General features: G+C 33.4%; 2 protein-coding genes across 5 annotated transcripts in view; one reads left to right on the top strand and one right to left on the bottom strand.

The window, feature by feature from the left end:
- Tl (toll like receptor) overlaps positions 1–12348 on the top strand; it is a 152157-nt gene that overhangs the window by 99600 nt on the left and 40209 nt on the right. The window lies entirely within an intron of this gene.
- Lerp (lysosomal enzyme receptor protein) overlaps positions 630–12348 on the bottom strand; it is a 178204-nt gene continuing 166485 nt past the window's right edge. The window contains exons 16-18 of the mRNA XM_017610114.1: positions 2688–2925; positions 2372–2502; positions 630–806 (exon numbers count right to left, since the gene is read on the bottom strand). Of these exons, the coding sequence (XP_017465603.1) occupies positions 726–806; positions 2372–2502; positions 2688–2925 (450 nt within the window). The 3' untranslated portion in view covers positions 630–725. The remainder of the gene's footprint in view (positions 807–2371; positions 2503–2687; positions 2926–12348) is intronic.

Below are 12348 nucleotides of genomic sequence, written 5' to 3'. Positions count from 1 at the left end.
CAGATATTTCTAAGTATTTCTTTGTTTTTGTTGCATTCTAGAATGTTCACCACATACTTTATGGTTAAAAAAAAAATGCGTAAAAATGTTTTCTTGTTTTATAATATACTCCTTTTTAATACAATATTATTGTTGCCGCCGATGTTTGCTGCTTGCATTTACAGCCGGTTTCACCAGCAATTTAAATGGAAAATGATTTTTTTTATTTTCTGCCAATTTCCATATCAAATTCATAAAATTAAAATCATTTTTCATTTAAATTGCTTTTGTAAAATTGGCTGCTAGTGTTTGATTTTTTTTTTTATTTATTTATTTTATTTTTATTTATTTTTTTTTGTATTGGAGTTTTATTATTATCTTTGTTTTGATTTGTGGATTTTTTCTCATTTTTTTTTTTAATAAAATTTTTTTTTTATTTTATGTTTCGGTCTTTTGCTCATTCTTTGCCTTTTTCGTCTTTCATCTTTGGTGTTTTTTACATTTCTTAGTTTTTTTTCAGTGAGGTTTGAGTGGCTAAGAAAAAGCTCGCTTAAATTTTTTAGCTCATAAAATTTTCAGTACAATATTTAAGTTAGGCTATGAAAATATTTCGTATGTATATGTATTAAATACGTAGTTGTTTTTTTTTGTTTTCAATTTTAATTTTGTCTTCAATACACGTCTTTGTTGTAAATTTGTGGAAATCCTTGTTTTTTGTAGTTGTTGCAGGGTTTTCAGCCACTGTCTTAAAGCAGCATATCATCGTCGCTTTCCGTAAATTCTCCATTCGGCTCAAGCAGTAGATTAGCCTCTTCGTTGGACTGTACCTGCAGAAGAAAGTGATATGTCAACAATTATTTCGTTTAAAAAAACTACTATAGAAATCATAATAAAAGAAAAATAAAAAGTAAAATTTTACAAACATCTAAGCAAACAGGACATATCGTCCAATCTGTGTGGAGATTTTTTACATTAGTTCAGGCTGGAGCTGCTTATTACTTGCCAGTTTGCTTCACCAAAGAGCATTTTTTCTATGATTCTCTCAACGCTAATTTGATGCTGGATGATGATGGAGTCTATGTACTATAACGAAGGCAACGGGGACAATTTTCAATTCTTGGGGGAGATGCTCCGATCTAAATATTGGCGCATCAAGTAGATTTTAAACAAGTTAAAAGGAACACGAAAGCAGTAAACAATCGCGGCAAGTAGTCGGGGTTCTGTAAATTAACCGCAAGTGATATGTAATTATTTCTAGGCAGCATAAGATCCCGGTTTCTTATCTTCTCACTATGTGTTAGGGTATAAAGCATTTTGTATGAATGTGCACAGGGTAAAAGTTTTCTCTGCCCATTGCTAATATACTGATAGGAATTTTAGAGCATTTCTCTAGTGTCCCTATTGTACTTGTCTACTTTGCGCGTTCCTTAAGTCCACAGTTGGATGTAAGTAGTACCACCCATTTGAAGAGTTAACATGCACCTCCGACTTTTGGAACTGCCAGGCCTTAAGCCATGCTGTGGTGATCCTCCCACAATGATAATCCTGTTTTCAGCTTACCTGTTTAGTCTCAGTTTCAAAGACAATTTTGACTTAATTTAAAGAACGAAAAATTACACTGAAGATGGCACAATGCCGAAACCGGTTTGTCTGCAAACCAAACTTGACGAGGGATGACGGAAATTCGTTCCAAAATAAATTAAAATTTTAGTTTAATTTAGGGACCGAAAATATCCGTAAAATACCAAATTTTTCATCTGTAGATCATTGCAAAAGAGCTATTTTGCATTCTTATTTTTCCGAGCAAGTATACTTGATAAACTTTGATTTTTATTTTTCGGTCAAATTCAATCGCTCTTTATATTTATTTTTATTTTTTTTTTTTAATTCCCGGTCAATTTTAACCGTTATAATGCAATACAGACTGCATATTTTTTGATCATTTGAAATATTGTATGATCTAAAAAATTAAAACTGAAAGTAACGGTTATAATATGACAGAAAAAAAAAAATCAAAAATAACGGTCAAAATTTTATCGCAAAAATAAACAACCGAAAACAACGAATATTCTTGTTCGAAAAAATAAAAATAAAAATTATAAAAGAGCGGTTAAATTTCATCGGAAAAATATAAATACCATTTTAAGGGTTAAATTATCATTTTTATTTTAAAGGACCCGTCACGGTAGGTTAAAATTAAATCAGAATATAAAACAAACAGCTTTGAACAAATTTGAATCTAAATTGTTAAATAATGCATTTTAAATTCGAATAAGAACTAAAATCAAAACTTAGTATTGACATCAAAATCAAATTAGGAATAAAATTTTAACTTTAACTTAAAATTAAATACACCTGCAGTCCTTTAACTCATAAGTGCATACTAACTTACCCTCGAATAACGCACCGCCGTGGTGCTGCGTCTAAATAAACGTCTCACGCTATTCCGGCGTTCCGGCGAAAAAGCAAACACTCCCAGGCAAGCGACAAAGCAAGTCAACGATAATATGGCCGCCAATATAGCTGCACACGCAGGCACGCACACATACATATACATATAGAAAGATACAAGGATAGATAGATTGTGAAGAAATTGGAAAATTGCAAAATGTAAAATTTACTGTGGTAAAATAGATTAAAAAACGCATATAGTACGAGTACGAGTAGGAGCAATAGAAAATAACCTCATCGCAACAAAGTTAATTTACCTCCAATGGAGCCAGTTTGCTCGGCAGGATGTGCGCCGCCTGCTGGTGTGGCGCTTGTTGTGCTGATCGTTGAGGACGTTGTCGTTGAAGCTATCGTTGTAGTTGTTGTTGTTGTTATTGTTATAGTATTGCTGCCATTATTGCTATCTGCTGCCACTGGTGGCGGCACTACTAGTCCAAGGAATTCGCAGATCTCCGGCGTACGCTGCACCAAAACCAAGTTGCATTCCTTAGGAGACTGTAAAAACACGAAGTAAAGAAGAAAAAGAAAATGGTATAAGTGGATGTGTAGTAAGAAAGGCTGGGAAAATGCAAAGAAAAAAATATCCAATTTTATTTGCGTTAAAAGTAGAGCAGAAAGTAGTTTGCTAGTTAATAAAGTAGTTGGCTGCTTTAATCATTGCAGCAGCTAGTCACTGCATATAAGGGTGGTCCATAATCATTGCTTTTAATCATATATATGTTATATTAACAGGGGCAGACCGTTTCCCGGTGGAGAACTTTACAGAAAGTCGGTATGTGTCATATCGCCGCGGAACGAAATTAATCGATTTACGCTTGAAGAACTTGGAAAATAATATACATTTGTTTCCTTCAAAAGTCATTGTTGTGGAGCCCAAACAGTGCGCTTCTTGAAAAACAAAAATTGCCCGAAATGAGGCAAAAGGTAAGTGAGACTGGCTTACTAGTGGAAAACACGCACGGTCCCCACTAACGAGAATGTGGCTGCCGTAGCCAAGAGTGTGCGAGCCAAGATCCAATTGGCCCCGGCAATTGAAGTTACACGACCGTCCCCCTTCCGTTATCGCTTCTCAATTTGGGCCTTAGAGCAGCTCTAAGTGGTCAACGAGTTTGCTCGAAAAAAAATTTTTTTTTTTTTTTGGTGAAGTGCATTTTCATCTTGGCGACTATATTAACAAACAAAACTGCCCCTTCTGGAGATCGGAAAACCCGCACGTGATCGTCGAGAAGACAATGCATCCTCAAAGAGTGATAGCTTGGCGCGGATTTCGAGCGTTGCCACCATTGACCCATTTTTTCTTTGAAAATGCCGCTGGAACGCATTTTTTTTTTTAACCACTCTATGGACCACTCGCACTCGTATAACATACAAACAAACATAAATGTGTGCATTGTCCTTGCTAGGCGTTTTTTGTTGCCATCAAAAATTACAAAATATGTGTTTTAGTAGAAATATGCGCTTACAATTTGCTTAAGTGAACATTAACGTTCGAGCGCGTGACTTACACAACGCCCCGAACGCGCCCCACCGCACCACCTCCGTCCACACGCAGCAGTATTCTAGCAGCCAGTAATGTGACAACCAGCGAGGCAGTCAACACCGAAGCTGTAGCAGCAAACTTAAATAAAAACCCATTTTCAAATTGCTGCGTATAAATGTAAATGCCTGTCAACTGGCTAGGGATGTAATTGCTGTTGTTGTAGCATTGTAGCGACACTAGCGACATACTTGTACTTGTACTTGTACTTACATACTTTCCACCGACTGCATTCACACTGAATGTCATCTGCCATCGGGCAGGCTGCAACGCATTATGTGGGCTTTTTTTGCACTGCCACTTTCAAGGAAGCATGCAAGAAGAAGCTGATGGCTCAGGTACTTCGGCGAAGACACACAAAAACGGAAGCATTCAGGAAATAAGCAGGCAAACAGACAATTTTCCACCTTGTAAAAAGCTAATGCGACAGCGTAGATAGTAAAATGTGGCAATGTTTAAGAAGAAAAAATGCAGAGCAGAGTAAAGTTTCGGCGCGCAAAGCGTGGCAGATGGAGGAGTTGCAGCGCATAGTAGTTAACCTCGGGACGGAGTGAATGAATATGGGAGTGGCAAGGCGCAGGAGCCGATTTTTTTAGAATAATTTCAAACGGTTTTTTTAACAATAAAGCTGAAAATTTGATTATTTTTTTTTTTTTTGTTCTTTTAATAATTTTCTGAAATTTGCAGCAGTTGTAAATTGTTCTTATTTTGTTACACGCAGTTTATTGACTATCAAAATTGCGCCTATTAATTAAAAATTTATTAAACACTAAATTTTTGCTAAAAAGCCATGTTCGAATCAATCAAAAATATAAAAAAAATTCTTTAACCCCACTGTATAAAAATATGCAAATGCAATACATACCTATAAATTCAAGGCTGTATTTAAGAAAAAATGCCTAACTTTGGTCCTTTTTTTGAAAAATCGGCCCCAACCGATTGGTAAGGAATTTTATCAGCTTTTGTAAAATAAAAATTAAAATCGTATGAAAATTGAGGCGTCTAAACTGATTTGTACACGACCACCTTTATTCGCCCCACTGTGCGGCGCTGTGGCGCTTTAATATTCTGCCAGCATTAGTTGTGCTGTTATATCGCCACTGCGCTACAACTTGTTGCTGCTTTGTGCTCACAGCTTAGTTAAAGTTCCAAATTTTTAAAAGTAAAAAAAAATTATATGCAGCATATTAAAGTATGCGCCTTAAGGTAGACTACTGTGCACTGATAAGTTGACAGTAAAATAAAGCGTATTCGCATAGGAAAAAGGAGTATAACTAAAAAATGTTGTGTGTAGAAAGAGAAAGCGGGTGCGAAAAAGTAAGACCGTTAAACGAAATGCATTTATGGCAAAATAAAGTGTTGAAAAAATACCAAAAACAAAAAATAAATGTACATTTCAACTATGCAATTTCGGTTTGTACTGTCAACTAAACTTCAGCGAACCGAATAGCACGTCAACGGAAAAATATAAAAAATTTCAACTGTTAAATGCGCTATTTACGATGGCGACGACGCAGTATGAATTCATTATATTTATTAGCATGCAGCATTCAAAGCGTGACAAAAAATGAAAGCAGACTGGACGAAATATTAAAGGAGTAAAAACACTAAAACAAATTTTAAGAGAAAATTCAGAAATTCACATTAAAGAGCAATGAAAATTTACTGAAAGAAAATTTAAAATTTAAAATCGAAAAGTCTATTCGACTGCCAGATGTGGGCAATGCTATTAACGCTGATGTCTTTGCTAAGTAAACGAAGAATTGTGTAAAAGGGTTCCAGCCTCAGAACAAACCATGGTAAGCATTGCTAGTTGGTCGGATAATTAGGCAACGTTTAAGGCACTTGGGTATCCAAGTCTAGCATAAAAGTGCCGGTAGGCTGATCTGCTGACTAACAGCAGGTGGAAACTAAAAATATCAATAAAAGCATCGAAGGAGTGCCAAATGACCCAAGAAATGCTAACAAAACATTCCGAAAAAGATCCAAGAAAAAAATCAGAAAACTGCCTATAACATTTCGAAAAGTGCCAAAAGCTCAGAAATGTACCGAAAAATAAAACAAAAATCTCAAAACATAGAGAGACGTGTCGCAAAAGTGCCGAAAAGTCGTAAAAAAATTGAAAAATAAAATGCAAACCCTGAAAAACTCGAAAAAAAATTAGTAAAATTACAAAAAAATTCGAAAAAATAAAAACACTTTCCCTGATATGTTAGTAAGTCGCGGAAAAATATCGAAAAACAAATATTTACTAAAATCACCGAAATATTCAGAAAGGTTACAGAAAAATCAGAAAAACTTAAAAGAAACATCCCGCTAAGTTTACTTAAAATCCCGAATATTCGGAAAAAAATTATTAGCCATTTCGAAAAATTAAACACGATTCTCGTGTTCCGTCAAGTCACGAAAAATTCCAAAAACTAAAAGGCAGACACTGAAAAATCTTAAGAAAAATTAGATGCAAACCCTGAAATATTGACAAAAGATCGAAAAATCCCCGACAATTCACAAAAAAATTCTGAAACGCAAGTTTTGAAAGGTGAAGCAAAGTCCCAAAAAATCCCAACAAATCCCGAAACACTCAGAAAAGTCACGGAAAAATTCTGAAAAGGTTCCGAAAAAAATAACGGTAAGTTTCCTTGAAATCCATAAAAAAAATATAAAAGATTTCGAAAAATAAAACACGAATACCGAACGTGTCAAAAATGTTCTAAAAAAATCAAACCCTGAAATACTTACAAAACTCTCGATCAATTCCGAAAATATACAAAAAATTCGAAAAAACTCAAACAAATTCTGATACGCAAACTTTGAAATGTTAAGAAAATTGGAAAAATATCGCAAAATTTTCCAAAGAAGTTCATTAATCTTAAAAAGTCAAGAAAAGTTTCCAAATTAACCAGAAAACTACAAAATTTTTTTTAGATAAATCGCACTGTAATTATTAACATTTTAAAAATTGGTTTCATTATGACGTTATCTAGAAGATATCGAAACAGATCGATCAATATCTTCGAAAGAAACTCATAGCAGAGAGTAGAGGCTCACGATTATTTTTCGATTGCAAAAGAGATTTTAAAAGATTTTGTAAATATGAACAAAAAATTTAACCTCTGAAGTCAAAAAACTGTGTACATACGTATGTATGTATATTAGGGCGGGGCAATTTTTTTATTATTATTATTTTTTTTACTATGCGCGAATAGCATAGGAGGATTCTACTTGTAATTCTAAGCAAATTTTCCGAATAAACTATGGGTCGAAAATCCATTTGAAAATTGCTTATTTGCAAAAAAAAAAAAAGGTTTTGAAGAAAGTTTGAAAGATTTCACTCTGATGGAAGATTAAAGAAAACGATAAGTGCAGAAATGGATTCCTGATATCTAAAAAATCCCTTATATCATGCTTTAATACAAAATTTAAGCACTTCTTAACGACACTACAGCAAAATGGTTAGAAACTTATTTTCGCAATATTGCTTAGAATTACACGTATAATCCTTCTGTGCTTTATCTCCCATATAAAATGACCACCCGCCCTAATGTATATTCACAATTTTTGGCAAATTAGCATTTAAAATTAATTTATAACTCCAATTTTTTACAAAACTACAACCCCAATTCACGCCACATAAAACTTCCAGTGAATACATTTAACAATTATTGCGCTATGGTTACAATGCGAATCTCAATGGCAACCCTCCTGCCCTACAGTGCAACTGCAAAACAATAAAGTTTGATTGTATATTTGCATATAGTTTAACCCTCTGTTGTTACGTTTGAAGGACGTGTACTTGAATATTTTGCATTTAAATGCAGAGCACTAACAACAGCAACGAACAATAACCACGCTGGCACATAAAATGCAAAACAATGCCACCACAGCAGCTGAGTGGAATCAAATTACACAAATTCATCTCATTCCACTTTTGCATACCTATTTTTCGAAGCGCAATAACAGAAAATACTTGACGCATACTTGTAATTGAAATTGAAATTAAAACTGAAATTGAAATTGAAATCGAAGCAGGTTAAGTGCATTGCAAAAATGCGAATTGCAAGTTCAATGGTGGAATATATATGTGAATATGTGTGTACTTCTCATACATATTATGTATGTATGTTCATAAAAAAAATTTATTATTTCCACATAAAAATATCACGAAAATTGCTTTGCATTATTTAACGCTTTTTTCTTCCTTTTTGGTTTTCTCGATTTTGTTACGTTGCTGACAATTATTTTATTCGCGTACTTATTCCACAATTTTCACTTCTCGCTTTTCCTTCCTTTTTGCTTTTTACGCCGCTTTCGGTTTACTTATTATAACCACATTCCCCACATAAACTATAAACTAATAAAATTTATTCTATTGCATTTCAGCGTTTGTGTCAATCAAACTACTCTCTCGTGCCACTATTATCTCCACTAGCGAATTTTATTTGCCAATAAATGTGAAGGCAATGAAATGGAATAGCAGCCAATTCACTTGCAGCTCGCGCAAACACAGCTTTCAAGTAGTTGAGTGTAAATAAAATTTTGGCGACGAAGTGTCGACAAAACCATTTTAATTTAAAAGTCAATAAAAAAGCAACGAATTTCTTAAAGCGCTTAAATGTTTCTTGATTAAGTTACATAGGAACATATGTATACTTTTAGGCGCTTGAACATTATTGCCTTAATGAAAAAGAATACAGCTTATTGTCTATGTAATGCTTATGCTGTAAACATAAAAGCTCAGTTAGTCTAGACTTGATTTCCGTAACTTAACTTAACTTAATATTTTGGCCAACATGTTATAAATATGAGAAAGTGTGTTGGCGGTTAGTTAACACTTAACTTACCTACATAAATATTTACATATATATATGTAAGAAGGTACTCGTATATGTAAAAGCTCTCTAATATTTTGTAATACTTCTGCATATTATTTGCTTAAAAAGATTCAATCAAAGTCTCGATTTCAGTTTATACCGTAGCATTTAATAAAAAGAATTAATCGCTTATTGTCATTTTTAACATAGACACATTTTCGTACTTATATACACATATACGTACATACACCAATATGAAGGTGTATCCTGAAATGTTTATTATTCGTTTGTGCTTTTGCGTGTCGGAATCACTCATTAAGCGTAGAAAGTATTGACTCTGACAACGAATGTTATTATGCCATTGCCAATTCTCTACATTTTATTGATTGTATTATTTCTTTGGCATTTTCTTTCATACATAAATATGTATATATGCATGTCTACATACAAGTGATGTATGTATGTGCGCACTAATGCATGAGGTATTTATGTTGTATATTCAATTCGTACGAACGCATTCGGCTTCAGGGCACATTTTAATGACTTACACTCGAACGCTTGCGCTTATAATTAATGGCCTATCACGGCTGAATTAAAGAAGAAGCAGAAGAAGGAGTAGTACATATTTAATTTAAATCAATATGCTGCTGCGTCGCTTTTCATTAAGACATCAAAGGAATGTTTTCTGCATTTTTGCCGCATGTACTGTATTTTTAATTATGAACAAAAATATTTCAATCATTATTAAAGTATCGTTGGTCTCATCTGGGTAATTTATTTTCGCTTATAAACAGTTAAGTGTGCAGTTAGGCTTTTGCAGTTAGGCTTTTGCAGCTGTAAATTGACTTAATAAAAGCACATGGCAACGCTATTTTGTGCGAGTACGATTTTAGTATACAAATTGGAATGCTAGCATAATTTCGAATAAGTACAAGTATTTTGTATGTATTGACATTTCTATTGGCGTCGATATCGATGAATAGGTATAAGAGCAAACATATCAATATTGATAACAATAGATAGAAATATTAAAACTATCTCGACAGTAATATACTTGTTAAACTATATTATTAAACACAACGATAACAGTCTGTAAAACTATATTGATAACATTTCCGATAAATATACCAATAACAGTAACGATAAATATATTCAACCTAACCTAACCTAACGATAAATATATCGATAACAATAATAATAAAAATAACGATAACAATAATTACAAATATAAATATATCGATAACATAACCGATGGAAATAACGATAACAATAAATATATCGGTAGCAAAAACTATAAATACATCGATAACAAAACCAATTAATATATAAATAAACAAAACGATAAATATATCCATAACAATAACGATAAATACGTCGATAACATAACCGATAAAAATAACGATAACGATGACTATAAATGTATCGATAACAGGAAAAAACGACTATATCGATATGATTAAATATGCACAGATAAACACCCAAACATACAACAGTAGAGGATTCCATTAGAAGATATGTATAATAAATACATATCGACACAAATATTCATAAATTTATAGATTTCGATAAAATAAAAAAATAGCAAGGGGAAATTATGATTTCTTTAGTAATTGTTGTAGATTTCTCTACTATTCATAATACTCCGAAAGCAATTCTAATTCTAATGTGTTTCTCTATAAGGTAGAAGGTTAGAAGACAATTAGAAGACAATTAGAGAGTTGAAAATTATAGCATTCTCTGAAAAAAGTAAACTTAATTCTCGATATCGAGAAGAAGGTTAGATATTAATGTGTCCAGTAGTATTCTATCGTCGAATTGTAAGTGCCTTCTAATGTCCAATGTTTTTCAATCATTCTCAAATGCAATTCTGGCACAGTTCTCTATTCCGATTTTTGATTTGAGAGACATTAGAGAGCTGCATTAGAATTCTAATCTAAAACCAAATATTTCTCTAACGTTAGCGCCTCCGCTAGCTTGGCATAAACAAGCGCGTAAAAACGCTTTCAGAAATGGAAAAAACTTAGGTAAATCTTAAAGCTGGAGACTAAAATTTAGCTGCATTGCCTTAGCGCTGAAACATAATTCAATCATTATATAGAAGTACTTGGTTGATTGTCACTGGTAATCTTCGAAAAATTATAGAAAACCAAAGAAATCTAATATCTTGCTTAGTTCATGCAACAGCACCCAGTAGTCCAGAAACGCCCACTCAATCTATGCCTACGCACATAAGCATTCATAAGCTTAACGTACAAGTATTCATATAAGCAAGTACATATGTATGTATGTGCATATAATAGCATTTTAATGCTTTTACTCTGTGCATGTGGCAAATCTGTCTGGCAATGCATTATTAAGGACACCAATAGGCTCCACACACACACAATGGCTATTTGTGGTTGGTTAACACCTACCCACATACAATTCTATTTATGTGTGTGTGTGTGTGTGTGAATGTGATTGAAAATGACCGCATATGGCCAAAGCATATTATGATGATGCCTCCATGGAAATAAATACATATTTATAAGCACGTAGACCCACACATATGGACATACATAAATGCTCAAGAATTCCACATTTCTACGACGCAATTCCAAGCTATTTAATCGCTATACAATAAGATGTGCATACATATATAATTTCATGCTTACATACATACGCATTTCATACATATCTACGTATACATATATAATGCACTGGAACGTATTTTGCCCTAGTCGGCTGCTACATAGTTTTGCAGTAATGCCGGTTGCTTGTTGTCTTGTAAATTTGGTTTGTGCTTTATATGTAATCATGTCTATAAGCACCATTTTGGGGAATGCGATAAATGACTTGATTATCACTACACATAAACACGCATTTAAATAGTTGTGCATGTTTTGGTAATAACCGCTTATTTTCCATTGATTATATCATTCCGTATGCATTTTCGAATAGTTGTGGATACATATATTTCTATGGATTTAATACTCCGGTTGTGAATTGCACCCAGACTAAAATATGTAATAAGAGTTCGGCATTGCATACTTTTAGGTATTCTCACAACTAATTTGCTGATTTATTTACATTCATTCGAAGATGTAGGATGGCACATTGTGTATGCCCACTATGAGTGCCCCTACTCCTGGTGCATCCCTCTAACTGGTGTTATGCCAAACTGTCATACCTGGATCCATTAAACCACCAAATCCTGTTCCCATTCGGCTTTGTAGCCATTATTTTTAACATATTAACCAATTATGAAAATATGTGCTCGTATACACAATTGAATGTTACTACAAATATTTACATTTCCGTGGTACGAGTATAAAGGATGTATGCTACAAACAACGCTGTGGCAATTACAAATTGCAAAATTATTATAATTATTATTGCATCGTAATAGCGACAGAGCTTTTAAAAATACAGACAACTACATGCAGGCATACATCCATTCATAAGTACGTATGCACACATTTATTTACATATGTATATGTATACATTAGGGCGCATCACTCTGCATAGAAAAAAAAACATCTGTTTTTCCACCGTAATTTAAAAATTTATTATATTAAAAGACTTACGCAA

The sequence above is a fragment of the Rhagoletis zephyria genome, unplaced genomic scaffold (assembly GCF_001687245.7).
Source record: "Rhagoletis zephyria isolate East Lansing unplaced genomic scaffold, Rhagoletis_zephyria_1.1 Rzeph_scaffold_00282, whole genome shotgun sequence".
NCBI lineage: Eukaryota > Metazoa > Arthropoda > Insecta > Diptera > Tephritidae > Rhagoletis > Rhagoletis zephyria.
The sequence above is the reverse complement of the archived record's forward strand: the minus strand, read 5'-3'. Positions and strand labels throughout refer to the sequence as shown.